At 42.5% G+C, this 17,388-nt stretch overlaps 1 protein-coding gene across 1 annotated transcript in view; it reads right to left on the bottom strand.

The window, feature by feature from the left end:
• LOC121535570 (dynamin-3) overlaps window positions 1–16,925 on the bottom strand; it is a 37,080-nt gene extending 20,155 nt beyond the window's left edge. The window contains exons 1-6 of the mRNA XM_041842773.2: window positions 16,592–16,925; window positions 15,957–16,271; window positions 3,990–4,063; window positions 2,162–2,311; window positions 1,700–1,903; window positions 1,424–1,522 (exon numbers count right to left, since the gene is read on the bottom strand). Coding sequence (XP_041698707.1) covers window positions 1,424–1,522; window positions 1,700–1,903; window positions 2,162–2,311; window positions 3,990–4,063; window positions 15,957–16,117 — 688 coding nt within the window. The 5' untranslated portion in view covers window positions 16,118–16,271; window positions 16,592–16,925. The remainder of the gene's footprint in view (window positions 1–1,423; window positions 1,523–1,699; window positions 1,904–2,161; window positions 2,312–3,989; window positions 4,064–15,956; window positions 16,272–16,591) is intronic.
• Between the last annotated feature and the right edge of the window lie 463 nt (window positions 16,926–17,388).

Raw genomic sequence — 17,388 nt, 5'->3', positions numbered from 1 at the left:
AAACACACAGACGGACAGGGTGAAACCACTTCAATATAACCTGGCAACACGCAGATGGACAGGGTGAAACCACTTCAATATAACCTGGCAACACGCAGATGGACAGGGTGAAACCACTTCAATATAACCTGGCAACGCACGCAGACGGACAGGGTGAAACCACTCCAATATAACCTGGCAACGCACACAGACGGACAGGGTGAAACCACTTCAATATAACCTGGCAACACGCAGATGGACAGGGTGAAACCACTTCAATATAACCTGACAACACACAGATGGACAGGGTGAAACCACTTCAATATAACCTGGCAACACGCAGATGGACAGGGTGAAACCACTTCAATATAACCTGGCAACACGCAGATGGACAGGGTGAAACCACTCCAATATAACCTGGCAACGCACACAGACGGACAGGGTGAAACCACTCCAATATAACCTGGCAACACACAGATGGACAGGGTGAAACCACTCCAATATAACCTGGCAACACGCAGATGGACAGGGTGAAACCACTTCAATATAACCTGGCAACACGCAGATGGACAGGGTGAAACCACTTCAATATAACCTGGCAACACGCAGATGGACAGGGTGAAACCACTCCAATATAACCTGGCAACGCACACAGACGGACAGGGTGAAACCACTCCAATATAACCTGGCAACACACAGATGGACAGGGTGAAACCACTCCAATATAACCTGGAAACACACAGATGGACAGGGTGAAACCACTCCAATATAACCTGGAAACACACAGATGGACAGGGTGAAACCACTCCAATATAACCTGGCAACACACAGATGGACAGGGTGAAACCACTCCAATATAACCTGGCAACACACAGATGGACAGGGTGAAACCACTCCAATATAACCTGGCAACACACAGATGGACAGGGTGAAACCACTCCAATATAACCTGGAAACACACAGACGGACAGGGTGAAACCACTCCAATATAACCTGGCAACACACAGACGGACAGGGTGAAACCACTTCAAAAAACCTGGCAACACACAGATGGACAGGGTGAAACCACTCCAATATAACCTGGCAACACACAGATGGACAGGGTGAAACCACTCCAATATAACCTGGCAACACACAGATGGACAGGGTGAAACCACTCCAATATAACCTGGCAACACACAGATGGACAGGGTGAAACCACTCCAATATAACCTGGCAACACACACAGACAGACGGGATGATGGAAAAGACATGACTGAGAACACAAGAAAATGGGACCAAAATGTAAGACGAGTGCAGAGGATAGAACAGAAAAGCTGATACCAAAGGTGACTGAAGTAGATCGGTGGACATAGAAATGGAGAAAGAGGGACAAAGAAAAAGAGAGATTGGTAGAAAGAGAGCGAAAGAGTGAGTAAGAGACAGAGAGACAAAGATGTCCCACCTCTCCTTAGGGGCAGCAGTTTGTTCTCCAGGACCTCCCTGGCGTCTGTTCCCTCATCCATCAGGTCCAGCTTGGTGATCACTCCTATGGTCCGCTGGCCTGGGGTCAGAGGTCAAAGGGTAAGGGGCCAAGCCAGAAGAAGTCAGTCACAACACAAAGGCCACGTTCATGGCTGACTTCATTGCAGATGCCTGCGAGATCTCACAACGCCTGGATAGGTGTTTAAAATATCAGCTAACCCCATAATATGATATAGCAATCTGATCAACATCTTACCCTGGGGGTCAACATCTTTGGCCAGTTTGAGGGCGTCTGAGTTGGCCAGGTCAGAGTTGGCTGGGGTGACAGCGAGGATGAGACAGCTCTCCCTACAGATGAACTGCATGATCATGTCTCTGATCTGCTGCTCAATGTCCACCGGCTGGTCCCCCACTGGCACCTTGGTGATACCTGGCAGGTCGATCAGGGTCAGGTTCAGCACTACAGGCAGGGGGAAAGGAGAGAGGAGGACCCATCTTATAGTGAATATCACCGAACACACAGTAGAGAGGGAGAGCACAGAGATATAATTGCAGAGAGAGAGAGAGAGAGAGAGAGAGAGAGAGAGAGAGAGAGAGAGAGAGAGAGAGAGAGAGAGAGAGAGAGAGAGAGAGAGAGAGAGAGAGAGAGAGCAAATGAGGGGGAGGGAGAGAAAGTAAGAGAGGGAAAGAGGGTAGATGAGGGGTTATGTATGTCTACCATGTGGGGAGTAGACACGCAGGTTGATGGGGACGGGAGAGATGCCCTTATTGGCCCCAGTAATGCGGTCAGTCTCCGCCTCAATCTCTTGGCGAACCTCATCGAAGTCTGTGAATTTCTTCCCTTTGCAGTGTAAGAACTCTGCCCATTCTGTGAAGATAGATGCAGATAGGTGTGTGTGTGTGTGTGTGTGTGTGTGTTTGTGTGTGTGTGTGTGTGTATGTATGTACAGTACCAGTCAGAAGTTTGGACACACCTACTCATTCAAGGGTTTTTCATTATTTTTTACTATTTTCTACATTGTAGAATAATAGTGAAGACATCAAAACTATGAAATAACACATATGTAATCATGTAGTAACCAAAAAAGTGTTAAACAAATCAAAATATATTTTATATTTGAGATTCTTCAAATAGCCACCCTTTGCCTTGATGACAGCTTTGCACAATCTTGGCATTCTCTCAACCAGCTTCATGAGTTAGTCACCTGGAATGCATTTCAATTAACAGGTGTGCCTTCTTAAAAGTTAATTTATGGAATTGATTTCCTTCTTAATGCGTTTGAGCCAATTAGTTGTGTTGTGACAAGTAGGGAGGGGGGGGGGGTTATACAGAAGATAGCCCTATTTGGTAAAAGACCAAGTCCATATTATGGCAAGAACAGCTCAATTAAGCTAAGAGAAACGACAGTCCATCATTACTTTAAGACATGAAGGTCAGTCAATACGGAACATTTCAAGAACATTGAAAGTTTCTTCAAGTGCAGTCGCAAAAACCATCAAGTGCTATGATGAAACTGGCTCTCATGAGGACTGCCACAGGAAAGGAAGACCCAGAGTTACCTCTGCTGCAGAGGATAAGTTCATTAGAGTTACCAGCCTCAGAAATGGCAGCCCAAATAAATGCTTCACAGAGTTCAAGTAACAGACACATCTCAACATCAACTGTTCAGAGGGGACTGTGTGAATCAGGCCTTCATGGTCAAATTGCTGCAAAGAAACCACTACTAAAGGACACCAATAAGAAGAAGAGACCTGCTTGTCATTAGACTGGTGGAAATGTGTCCTTTGGTCTGAAGTCCAAATTTGAGATTTTTGGTTCAAACCGCTGTGTCTTTGTGAGACGCGGTGTGGGTGAATGGATGATCTCTGCATGTGTATTTCCCACCGTAAAGCATGGAGGAGGAGGTGTTATGGTGTGGGGGTGCTTTGCTGGTGACACTGTCTGTGATTTATTTAGAATTCAAGGCACACTTAACCAGCATGGCTACCACAGCATTCTGCAGTGAATGGGCTTAGTGGGACTATCATTTGTTTTTCAATAGGACAATGACCCAACACACCTCCAGGCTGTGTAAGGGCTATTTTACCAAGAAGGAGAGTGATGGAGTGCTGCATCAGATGACCTGGCCTCCACAATCCCCTGACCTCAACCCAATTGAGATGGTTTGGGATGAGTCGGACGGCAGAGTGAAGGAAAAGCAGCCAACAAGTGCTCAGCATATGTGGGAACTCCTTCAAGACTGTTGGAAAAGCATTCCAGGTGAAGCTGGTTAAGAGAATGCCAAGAGTGTGCAAAGCTGTCACCAAGGCAAAGGGTGGCTATTTGAAGATCTCAAATTTAAAATGTATTTTGATTTGTTTAACACTTTTTTGGTTACTATATGATTTCATATGTGTTATTTCATAGTTTTGATGTCTTCACTATTATTCTACAATGTAGAGAATAGTAAAAATAAAGAAAAACCCTTGAATGAGTAGGTGTGTCCAAACCTTTGACTGGTAGTGTATGTACAGTATGTATGTATGAATGTATGTGTGTGTGTTACCTGCATTGGCGCTGATGAGCTGCAGGACAAGGGGCCTGCGGGTGACGATCCCAGAGCCTCTGGGCAGGAAGTCCCTGCAGACAGACAGCCAATCAAGACAGTTATACAGAGAGACAGCTAGGGCTGTGATGATTATGGACGTTTGGGAAACGATTAATTATCATGCAAATAGCCTCGGTTATTGTCATAATTGTCATTTTTGTTTTAAAATGTTTTAAGCTTGTAATGCATCATAATGCATCTTTGAAAATTAGCTACAACATACCTAATGAATACAACACAGCTTTGGTGACACCCCTGTCTCAAAAACGAATGGTTCTGACCATTTGGAACTGTTGGAAATGAAGCTTCTCCTCCCGACCATGCTGTTCTGCTCGTAAAATGATTCCCAACTTTACCCACGTTATATAAAAATGAAAAACTGCTATAGGGTAAACTATATCTATTTGAATATAAAGTTGGATCCCGCCTACTCCTAAAATGAATATTAAGATGATTATGACAATAATGTTTTTTTGTTCACAGTTATTGTCCATAATTGTATGTTACATGATTATACGATAATTGTGCCAACCCTAGAGACAGCCAATCTGGACAGCTACACAGAGGGACAGCCAATCAGGACAGTTACACAGAGGGACAGACAATCAGGAAAGTTACAAAGAGAGGAGGTGAGTTTAAATTTAACCTTGTGAATGTGACAATAAGATGGTGTCTGGCTATGGGAGACTAGGTTAAAGGTGACAGTACTGTGGGAGACTGAGGCCTTGTGAACCCTAGGCCAACCACCAACAGACACTAACTGCCATGATGTAAAATGACTCACACATACTGAACACACACAACCAACCACATAACGTAGAATGAATTAAATCACACAGCACACAACCAAAGAGAGTCTCTTCTTTGTTAATGACAGAGGAAGAGATTGATAACATCAATAGAAAAATATGTTGATCTGAAAATGTCATCAGGCTCTTTGGTCAATCCAACTGATTATACAGTCCAGTTTACCCTCTGAGCCACCTGAATACAACCTGATTCGCTTAGCTGATGCTGATTAAATAAAATAGTTAATGCACAAGAGGTCAACATGAACAGCTTGCAAAGCAGCAGGTAGCAGAGCAATCATTTAATGTTTTTTTTATCGCTTTGGTGCCATTTTCATAAGTATGTGGTACATTTTCACAACTCTTAGTACAAAACTCAAAACAGATCATCGAAAAGGCAGTTGTTTCAAAGCTCTAACCACATTTTCAATTGACTAAGTACAACACACAAAATCATAGTCTCTTTTTCACCAAACTTAATCAGTGTTTCATCTAGAAATACAGGGCCTTCGGAAAGTATTCAGACCCCTTGACTTTTTCCACATTTTGTTACGTTACAGCCTTATTCTAAAATTGATTAAATAAAAAAATTTCCTCAGCAATCCACACACAATACCCCATAATGACAAAGCAAAAACGTATTTACATAAGTATTTTGCTACCCTTTGCTATGAGACTCGAAGTTGAGCTCTGGTGCATCCTGTTTCCATTGATCATCCTTGATGATCATTGGACATGATTTGGAAAGGCACACAACTGTCTATATAAGGTCCCACCATTGACAGTGCATGTCAGAGCAAAAACCAAACCATGAGGCCGAAGCAATTGTCCGTATAGCTCCGAGACAGGATTGTGTCGAGGCACAGATCTGGGGAAGGGTACGAAAACATTTCTGCAGCATTGAAGGTCCCCAAGAACACAGTTGGCGCCATCATTCTTAAATGGAAGAAGTGTGGAACTGATAAAGAAATGTGTGAGTAAGATATGACAAAAATGTCACACCCTCAGTTAAACTAATAATGTATGACTAATTAGTAGACTAGAGCTTAGAGAGTTAATCAAATGTGTTTATATCCCAGCAACAGAGTATTTGTGTTTTGTAATTAGGCAAGCAGAAGTGCAAAACGATTGAAACCAATAACAGGAGACTGGTTCCAAAAACACACAGGGAAAGGGGAGTGAAAAGGCTTGCAGGATATTGTGAGGACAGCGATAACTAAAAAAATGCAGCCTACCCGAGCAAGGAGTAGACTATGATAAGAACATGTGTGTGTGTGTGTGTGTGTGTGTGTGTGTGTGTGTGTGTGTGTGTGTGTGTGTGTGTGTGTGTGTGTGACCTGATGGTCAGGAGAGCAGAGGAAAATCACATGAGCTAAACCCAGGTGTGAGCTTACAAGATGTGTACGGTGGAAAAATACAGCCCGCCTAAAGCGGGGTGGGGTTTTTCCTCTGACGTGTGTATAAAAAGATTGTACAACCATTTTGTTGCAGAGCGCTCTCAATGAATAAAGGCTGACCATTGCAGGATTGGGTCTTTGTTTAATTAAAATCTGGGAATTATTCAAAGATTTAAGAAGAGTTTGACATCAACCATTGAGATAACAAAATTCTCGTGACAGCTTGATCCTTCGAGCCGGATATCAATATCCGTCTTCTGTCATTCCGGGGAACACCGAAAACCGTGCACGGGCGGATGATACATCCGTATAGACAAAGACCTGCCCTCTGAGATTGGGGGTTCAAATACAGGCCGGTGACAACCTGGAAACGACAGAAACTGTGACGATAAATTCAATATATGCTGGTCAACTACGATATGTGTTTGGTGTTACTTGTAGCCTACTTAGAAAGGACAGTTGCCTAGATCTGCTGTATTCTAAAAAATGACGGATTGGGGGGTTTTTCATAAGAGGTGGCTATAATTTTAGTTGATAACAGAGGTAATAGGATGTAGTTTACAATGCCTAGAGAAGCGAATGTCTTATATTCATGGAAAGTGAAGTAAGGGAACTCAGAAAGGATTATTAAACAAACACTAAGAATAATGAAGCAGTGTTGGAAGGAAGCAGAGTATGTAAGATAACATTGACTGACTGGTCTAATTGATAAGTTTATATGAAAGAGATTGTCCTAGCACCACATAGCGGTTAGTATAACAGAGTAGTTTAAGTGCATCTCTGGGAATAGATGTTTTGTTTGTTTTGACTATAACAAAAAAATAATTGGTTATCTGTTAAAGTAATGTTAGATGGAAAGACAGCGGTAGAGGATAGAGATTGTACAGGATTTCCTGTGTTAAAAAAAGGTAATAGAAATTGGGTGATGAGAAATGTTGAATTGCATTGTTTAAGCAAGAATGGTATTAAATTCATGCTTTCTAGTTATGGGTATGCAAGTTGTATTCGTTTTTGGTGGTGTGTGGATAGAATTTACTAATGCCAGGATTTAGTAAATGAAGCAGAGGGTAATGTGAAGCGGATGTCTGAATAGTTTGTTTATACAACAGTGAGTTATGCAGACAGTTCACGTTGAACAATGGGAGATCGTTTTTACTATTAGGCTGATGGCGTAGTAAACATTTTTTGTAGGTTCTGGATTTATTAAACAATAGGTTTATATTTTAATAAATTAATGCAACAGGTTTAAATCAGTAGATTACCGGAAAGTGGTTATGGGTTTGTTATTTATAGGTTTAGTGAATGTAATAAAACGTGGAGTTATCCGATGTGTTCTGAGGGGGAGTTTTTTTTTTTTTTTCCCAGGATTGAGGGAAATCCCCTACAGTATATGTTAAGGGACAGTAGGAGACAACGTATCAAACATTTTTTTTAAATAGATGCCTGGGAACAAAATATCACTGCTTACTTACACGAAGTAAGGGATTATATTGGCAAATGAGTGAAATATGACATTAAGAAGGGTGACAGGAAGAATATACGGGGAAACATATATTTCCTATGTTCTTGATTACATTTTGCATTTTGGTCATTTAGCGGACGCTATTGTCCGGAGCGACTTACAGTTAGTGAGTGCATACATTTTCATACTGTAAAGAAGACAGGATAAAGAATTGAACATGTGGAAAAAAGAAAGAGCAATCCTACGAGATAATGTCTGGCATAAAGAAAAATTATTAATTTGATTAAAGTCACCGTTTTGATATGCAGAAATATTGACACATGGGTAAAGTCATGTGTCAATAGGGGGGATGGTAGAGCAGGTTAGGAAAAACTTTGGTAGAGCAGGAACAGGTTAGGAAACACTTAGGAAACACTTGGCCTATGGTATAACAAACTACTAAAAAAAATTGTTTTGTTACAGATGTGTCATCTGTGCACAGAATAATCACCAAGGTAGAGAGAGCACCCCAGGGGGAATATCCCCTGGCAAAATATCCAGTCCATCAATTGGAAATTGATTTTATAGAGTTATCACGGAGTGAAGGGAAGAAATTGGGTACAATGCCTACCAATAGTGTTGATCACCATTAGAGTAACCCCAGATAAAGATGGGTTATCCCCCTTCGAGAAGGTATTTGGGAGACCATACAGAATGCCCAAGTTAGGTAGACTAGAACAGGCAGACATAGAGGCAGAAGACACATTGGCAGAACATATGAGGAGACTGTTCGTTAACCAAATCCGTTGTCAAAGATTTTGTGTCCCACAGGAGAACTAAAGGAGAAGGTAACCCACTCTATCCAACCAGGTGACTGGGTGTGGATCCAATCCTTAAAGAAGAAAGACTGGAAGCAGCCCCGCTGGGAGGGACCATACCAAGTCCTATTGGTAACTGCCTTCGCTGTAAGAATAGCTGAGAGAGCCACTTGGGTCCACGTTACCCACTGCAAAAAGGTACGCCCACATACCAGCACCGTTGAACACACACAGAGTTAAAGAGAAGAACTGACCCACTAGGGTTCGGGGGTAAACTCTGTTAACAAAGAAACCCTTCCCTGACCTTTCATCACTGTGGGGTGTTCCTAGAGGTGTGGGTATGGGGAAGTACCAGGCAGGTGGGTCAGGGACAGGATTGGGATGGTGGTTTTGGGGATTTTGGGGGACTCTGAGCTGCATCATCGTGTTAACCATATTATGGATTTATCCAGGTCAACCTAAACAGGTAAATGATGAACAAAATAATACCAAGGCACTGATTCGATCTCGTAGAAATACTGAAACCAAGAAAGACTATTGGGGAAAGGATTATTTTATAGTTAAAGTCAGGTTAGGACAAGATGGGGGATTCAAAGTACCATTCGACTTCTCCCATGAAGAGTTAGGAGGTTTTGGGGGCATTGGTAAGAGGGGGGCGTGTACAAGAAAGTAAGGTCCTAGAAGGTATGGTAAATACATTTGCACTGGGGATAGCATATGTCCTTGGGCAAAGGTGTTTAAACATACCTGGGGAACATACTATGAGAATGGGATGGACGCAGCACACCGATGGGGAATTAAACAAACCCATGATAAATGTAAAACGGAACTGGTGATAACGGTAAAGTCAATTATGCAAGATGACATAGCAAGGAACTATTGGGTCTGTGTTGATGATGTCGGGGCAAATACATGTGTGAGGCTCATTTTTCAGGAGAGAAATTAATCTTCCACCACTGGGACAGAACAGCAGGTAGATCCAATGTTATCACCAGAGGTATAAAAAAAACACCCTTTGGAAGGCCCTCAGAAGGAATCGTAAATAGCACTAAACCAGCAAGGGTAGAACATTTCCTCATGCAGGAAATGAACCAAGGAGAAGTAGAAGGAATTTCAAAAGAGAACTTCTGGGTAAAGTGGATGAACTACACAGCTAGGCCGTTGGGTCAAAACTATGCCTGTTCAACAGGTAGGCCAACCCTTTTAACTGCACCTATGCCTCAGACCATGTTCTCTTGTGTGATAGATTTGGGATCAAACCAAACCTCACCTAATTGTTCTGATATTAAAATATCCGCTCTTAAAAAAGAGAATGTTAAGCCACCCCAATTCACCATGACCCCCGGAGATTATCAATGTTATAGACACCAAAGTAATGCGAATCGCAGATCAAATTGGAGAAGGGTTTACAACAACGTTTTTCTGGTGGGTTACAATTAATAAAAATGTTGACTGGATTAATTACATCTATTACAATCAACAAAGGTTCATTAATCAGACAAGGGATGCAGTAAAGGGAATCTCAGACCAACTATCCGCCACCTCACTCATGACCTGGCAGAATAGGTTGGCTCTCGATATGCTTTTAGCAGAGAAGGGCGGGATTTGCAAGATGGTGGGAGGTCGTTGTTGTACGTTTATCCCCAACAATACAGCCCCAGATGGTAAAGTAACTAGAGCACGGGCAGGTCTCACTGCATTGAGTGAAGAATGGGCTGAGAACAGGGGGGTGAATACATCATTGACTGGATGGGTTGATAACATGTTTGGAAAATGGAAAGCTATTGTTGCAACTATTCTGGGTGCAGCTATAGCTTGTATGGGTATGCTTGTTCTTTGTGGATGTTGTCTTATTCCCTGTGTCTGAGGATTGGTGAGCAAGGCATTGGAGAATGCAGTAGCCCAGCAGACAGAGAGCTATGGGCCCATCCCCTACTCAGACCGATTGAACGACGACCTATTTCCTCCCGCTCTAGTGGACGATGCAGAAGATTTTAACCCTGATAAACCTAAATTGGATGAGACAATTTTTGATGTTTAGTATACTATCTTTGTTTTTCAGCGGCAGGGAGACTAGTCAGGATTGAGGGAATGATGAACAGAGCAAAGTACAGAGAGATCCTTGATAAAAACCTGCTCCAGAGCGCTCAGGACCTCAGACTGGGGTGAAGGTTCACCTTCCAACAGGACAACAACCCTAAGCACACAGCCAAGACACTGCAGGAGTGGCTTTGGGACAAGTCTCTGAATGTCCTTGAGTGGCCCAGCCAGAGCCTGGACTTGAACCCGATCTAACATTTCTGGAGAGACCTGAAAATAGCTGTGCAGCTCTGTCCAACCTGACAGAGCTTGATTGGATCTGCAGAGAAGAATGGAAGAAATTCCCCAAATACAGGTGTGCCAAGCTTGTAGCATCATACCCAAGAAGACTCAATGCTGTAATCGCTGCCAAAGGTGCTTCAACAAAGTACTGAGGAAAGAGTCTGAATACTTACGCAAATTTAATATTTCATTTTTTCAACAACAAAAAAAATATTAGCAAAATGCATAGGAAATGTAGTCATTGACAAGGTTTGAAATAATTATTTTTAATAGAAATAATAATTGTGTCCTTCAAACTTTCCTTTCGTCAAATAATCCTCAATTTGCAGCAATTACAGCATTGCAAACCTTTGGCATTCTAGTTGTCAATTTGTTGAGGTAATCTGAAGAGATTTCACCCCATGCTTCCTGAAGCACCTCCCACAAGTTGGATTGGCTTGATGGGCACTTCTTACATATCATACGGTCAAGCTGCTCCCACAACAGCTCAATAGGTTTGAGATCCGGTGACTGTGCTGGCCACTCCATTATAGACAGAATACCAGCTGACTGCTTCGTCCCTAAATAGTTATTGCATAGTTTGGAGCTGTGCTTTGGGTCATTGTCCTGTTGTAGGAGGAAATTGGCTCCAATCAAGCGCCGTCCACAGGGTATGGCATGGCATTGCAAAATGGAGTGATAGCCTTCCTTCTTCAAGATCCCTTTTACCCTGTACAAATCTCCCACTTTACCACCACCAAAGCACCCCCAGACCATCACATTGCCTCCACCATTCTTGACAGATGGCATCAAGCACTCCTCCAGCATATTTTCGTTTGGTCTGCGTCTCACAAATGTTCTTCTTTGTGATCCGAACACCTCAAACTTCGATTCGTCTATCCATAACACTTTTTTCCAATTTTCCTCTGTCCAGTGTCTGTGTTCTTTTGCCCATCTTAATCTTTTATTTTTATTGGCCAGTCTGAGATATGGCTTTTTCTTTGCAACTCTGCCTAGAAGGTCAGCATCCCGGAGTCGCCTCTTGACTGTTGACGTTGAGACTGGTGTTTTGCGAGTAGTATTTAATGAAGCTGCCAGTTGAGGACCTGTGAGGCATATGTTTCTCAAACTAGACACTCTAATGTATTTGTCCTCTTGCTCAGTTGGCAACCGGGGCCTCCCACTCCTCTTTCTATTCTGGTTAGAGCCAGTTTGCGCTGTTCTGCGAAGGGAGTAGTACACAGCATTCTACGAGATCTTCAGTTTCTTGGCAATTTCTCGCATGGAATAGCCATAATTTCTCAGAACAAGAATAGACTGACGAGTTTCAGAAGAAAGTTATTTGTTTCTGGCCATTTTGATCCTGTAATCGAACCCACAATTGCTGATGCTCCAGATACTCAACTAGTCTCAAGAAGTTGTATTGCTTCTTTAATCAGCACAACAGTTTTCAGTTGTGCTAACATAATTGCAAAAGGGTTTTCTAATTATCAATTAGCCTTTCAAAATGATAAACTTGGATTAGGAAACACAACGTGCCATTGGAACACAGGACTGATGGTTGCTGATAATGGGCCTCTGTACGCCTATGTAGATACTCCATTAAAAATCAGCCGTTTCCAGCTACAATAGCCATTTACAACATTAACAATATCTACACTGTATTTCTGATCAATTTGATGTTATTGTAATGGACAAAAAACATTTTAATTTCTAAGTGACCCCAAACTTCTGAACAGTAGTGTATATACCCGAATGTACTACTATGATGATGACTATTATGATTTTACTTCAAAGTACTTTTTTAATCGACAAGATCAGAGATGTACTGTATGTAACAAATCCAATCAAAGTTTATTGGTCGCGTACACAGATTAGCAGATGTTACAGCAGGTGCATCAAAATGTTTGTGTTTCTAGCTCCTGAAGTGCAGTAATACAATATCAATACAATACGAATACGCAAATAATCCAGAAAGTCCAAAACAAGAAATAAATGCATTCCCTATACAGTAAACATGTATCCAAAATGAAGCTACAGTACTTTACTAAAATTGCATTGGCCAATACAGTACTGTAATACCGTAATATATGCCATTTACGTAGCAGACGCTGTTATCCAAAGTGACACACATTTTGGTATGTGACCCCAGTGGAAATCGAACCCACAACTCTGGCTAGTGCCATGCTCTTATGAACTAAGCCACATACAGGACCACTACAATACGCATAATACAATACTGTAAAATAAACACCAAACATGTTTGCTTATTTTTTTCTTTAAGCAATGGCTTTTTTCTGGCCACGCTTCCGTAAAGCCCAGGTCTGTGTAGTGTACGGCTTAAAGTGGTCCTATGGACAGATACTCCAATCTCCGCTGTGGCTTTGCAGCTCCTTCAGGGTTATCTTTGGTCTCTTTGTTGCCTCTCTGATTAATGCCCTCCTTGCCTGGTCCGTGAGTTTTGGTGGGCGGCCCTCTCTTGGCAGGTTTGTTGTGGTGCCATATTTTTCCATTTTTTAATAATGGATTTAATGGTGCTCCGTGGGATGTTCAAAGTTTCTGATATTTTTTTATAACCCAACCCTGATCTGTACTTCTCCACAACTTTGTCCCTGACCTGTTTGGAGAGCTCCTTGGTCTTCATGGTGCCGCTTGCTTGGTGGTGCCCCTTTCTTAGTGGTGTTGCAGACTCTAGGCCTTTCAGAACAGGTGTATATATACTGAGATCATGTGACAGATCATGTGACACTTAGATTGCACACAGACTTTATTTAACTAATTATGTGACTTCTGAAGGTAATTGGTTGCACCAGATCTTATTTAGGGGCTTCATAGCAAAGGGGGTGAATACATATGCACGCACCACTTTTCCGTTATTTATTTTGTATAATTTTTTGAAACAAGTAATTTTTTTCATTCCACTTCACCAAGTTGGACTATTTTGTGTATGTCAATTACATGAAATCAAAATCAAAATCAATTTAAATTACAGGTTGTAATGCAACAAAATAGGAAAAACGCCAAGGGGGATGAATACTTTTGCAAGGCACTGTACATACCAGTCTGCTACCAGACGAGAGAGAGATTGCGTGTGTGTGTGTGTTTGTGTGCGACCGTTGGCTCATGTGTTTGCATGCCACGTGTCTACATGTATGTTTAGGACACTTGTCATTTCTCATCACACAGTTGAACGCTACAATCCTGACGCGATTGAAACAACGGCTAGGCTAGATGAATATTGATCATGAGATCTCCCTCTATCTATGGACTAGCAGAAAAGATTAGTCAGAACCCTGCTGTCCATTCAGCAGCGGTGTGGGTGGTGTGGGGGAGCCAACCCTAGACAGCAGGACCATTACTCAGCTGGATCCCAGGTCTCAGGGGTGGCCGGCTGAGCTTTGACTGATGCTGCTGCTGACAACAACCCTGCACCTCATCTATCTGGACCTGGGTCGTATTTTCTAGGCACCAAACGGAAGAAACAAGAAACAGGGAGGGACTCCGTGATCTTGTCCAACAAGAAACACTATTTTATTTCCGTTGCAAAAGGTTTTGCACTAGTGAATACGACCCTGGAGATAGCAGAAATACCTTCTATACATAGCCTCAATTACCAGTCTTTACCATTCAGGTTTGTCTGTAAATATTTGTAGACATAGGTAATATTTCAGAAACAATTGTCTGACTTGTGAGACTACTCTATAACCTCTTCTGTCACTATCCAATGGTATCTGTTTTATGTACCAACCACATTCAATGGCCACACTGTGTCATAATGTACCAATTCATCCCACAGTGAACAAAATCAAATGGAAACTGTTCTTCACGATTGACAGTAGAACTGATTTGATTATATCAATGTAATAAGATGAGAGAAGAGTGTTGACAGGTATATGTACTGCATATCCAACAGTCATTTCATTACTTATTTTACAGACAATATAATTCACCCTCTGAGACACCCACATCCGAAATACCTTTAATCAACTACAATACAGAGAATATGTCTTATAATAATGTAGGTGCTTGTATCTGTCCTATATCACACATGTATTATACCCATGTGTGAATTGGAAATGTGTTTTTTGCATATCCCAATTCCCCCTGAGACACCCTCGGAGAGTGAGGTCATGGCCAGGGTCTGCCATTATCAACGGCGACCCTGGAGCAATCAGGGTTAAGTACCTTGCTCAAGGGCACACTGACAGATTTTTCACCACCTTGTCTATTTGGGGATTCAAACTAGCAACCTTTTGGTTACTGGCCCAACTCTCTTACCACTAGGCTACCTGTCACCCGCATTCATCTTGGGACAAATGATAATTGGTAATATAATACTCAACCAGATGATTCAGCCTTCATTCAATTCAATCTCACATTACAGTTTCATTCCATTCATTGGTAAATAGATGTCTTGAAATAAACCAAGAGGCAAAAGGATGGACACATAATTACTCTTCACCTAAAGATGCTTTCATCTACAGAGGTTTACATCATTCATTCACTCTGATGCAACAGCAGCCTATTAATCTCAGTTGTTTGACAGAAATTAGAATTGGTTACTCAGCTGTGTGACAACAGTGAGATAGGCAGTATTGATACAGTATATGCTGTAATGACTAGAAATCCTATTGAAACAAGGAGACCACAGCAGACATCTCAGATCTAAAGCAACCTTTATGCAGGTGGTGGGGAGGACATGTCATATTTCAACCCAATACTGTAGGCCTATAAACATTATAGATTTATAGCTTATAGATAGATATGTGTTTATGTAAAGTGATTGAAAGCAAATGCTGTCTCTGTTTAAATGGTAGGCCTAGGTCTACTGAAGAAATGTATATTTCAAGGACTGAAACAGGCTGGATGGGGCTGAAATCCCGAGGGTGTTGCGGTAACCCAAATACCGGCTCCCCATGTCATATAGCCTGCAATGGAATAGGAATGTGCGTTGAAAATAAGATGGAGACGAGCTCGAGCTTCTGGCTCAGAGATGATCGGTGGACGCCACAGCGCGTGCGTCCTCTGGGAAAACAAAACGTGACGGGATGGGACACGACTGAAGATAAATTGGCCGTGACAGGACACCCCCAAGGTTAACAGGAGATAAGATTATTTCTAGCCCTAGTATTAGTAATGAATTTGACGTGGTGTGCTTGGCTGCTGCTCGTTGAACCTACCTGCCAACGAAGTTCTCCAACACCGAGCTCTTGCCAGCGCTCTGTCCGCCGACTACCGCGATCTGTGGCAGGTCAAGATTGCAGCTCTGACCGATGCCGCTGAAAGCGTCCTGGAGTTTATTGACCAGCGGGATCAAATCCTCCATTCCTCGGTTACCCATGGTGCTAGCGGGCGGGAGGCGCTCAAGATGAGAGAGAAGGAAGAGAGAAGGAAGGGGGATGTGGTGATATATTTAGTCCAGGGCTACGGTGCTTGTTGATGTAGTGAAGTCATCTAGCCGCGCATTGCCCCGAGCCAAGCAAGGGTCGATTCGACTGAGGAGAGAGAGGGAAAGAGAGGCAGTCAGAGTAGGATTGCGCAGTTGCTTGCCTCTAACACCGCACACACAGCATTATTTTCAAGGGCATTTGGGGAATGAGGTCCTGTTAAAATCCGTCTCTAAAAGCCATCTATAAAACCGTGCAAATTTGTAGACATAATTCCATAGGTTACATGCATCAAGATGAAAAATAACCTACACCAAATGATACGCGTTGCATCGAATATATTTGCTTACAGGCAACACGTTAATAATAAATAAATCGACATCATTCATTCTATTCTTTATCTATAGCCATTTCTCATTTAGGCCTACCCTTTCTCAAGGATTCCTTGTCGTTTTTAATGTCGAGCGACCCGGTCGGTCGCTGTCCAGTGCTGAAACTGAACAACAGGCAGATCAAATCCAAGGTCCAGATCGAAACGCGATTATAGATTATTCAAGCAACGCCTCCTGCTGTAATTGAGCATCGGTTAAATGTTGATGTCCTGTGCTATAATGGTGTTTTGGTCGGGTCGTTATGCTCGGATGGAGTCAAAGCCTCATTCCGAACGAACCCAAATTCGCCTCTATAACGGATTAATCATATATTTTTATGCAACCGCGATAATTGCGAGGAGGTGCCGCGTTTGGTGTTCAGATTGACATATTAAGTGCCCAATGACAGCAGGGGAGCTGTAGTCGCGGCACACAAACGCGACGCAGTAGGCCTATAGGCAGGGCGCATACAGGTTAGGTATAACAAACCCGCCCCCCTTGTACATCGTGCCTTCTTGGCCGTCATGACTTACGGCTGCGCATCACCGCACTGAGCAGGATTGGATGCGCTCCTTCAGTCCCCTGCAGTGAAAGCAAAACTAAGATGTCGAATATTTGAATTTCAGGGACACTGTCACATTCATGCCCAACTCATCCCCCCTTTCCACCATGGCCTCTACTATCGTGTGTGAAAATGCATGATAGAAAGATGTATTTTGTTTAATGGCAAAGCGTTCTGTTCCATACCAGGTGTCTGGCCTGGTATGTGGTCACTACAGTCGTTGTGTAGCTAGGCTACTATAGTTGCCTATTTTAACCTCACCAGGCTAACATCTGTGTTAGATAAAAGCCAT

Source organism: Coregonus clupeaformis, chromosome 21, assembly GCF_020615455.1.
Source record: "Coregonus clupeaformis isolate EN_2021a chromosome 21, ASM2061545v1, whole genome shotgun sequence".
Taxonomy (NCBI): Eukaryota; Metazoa; Chordata; class Actinopteri; order Salmoniformes; family Salmonidae; genus Coregonus; species Coregonus clupeaformis.
This window is presented reverse-complemented; position numbering and strand designations above follow the sequence as displayed.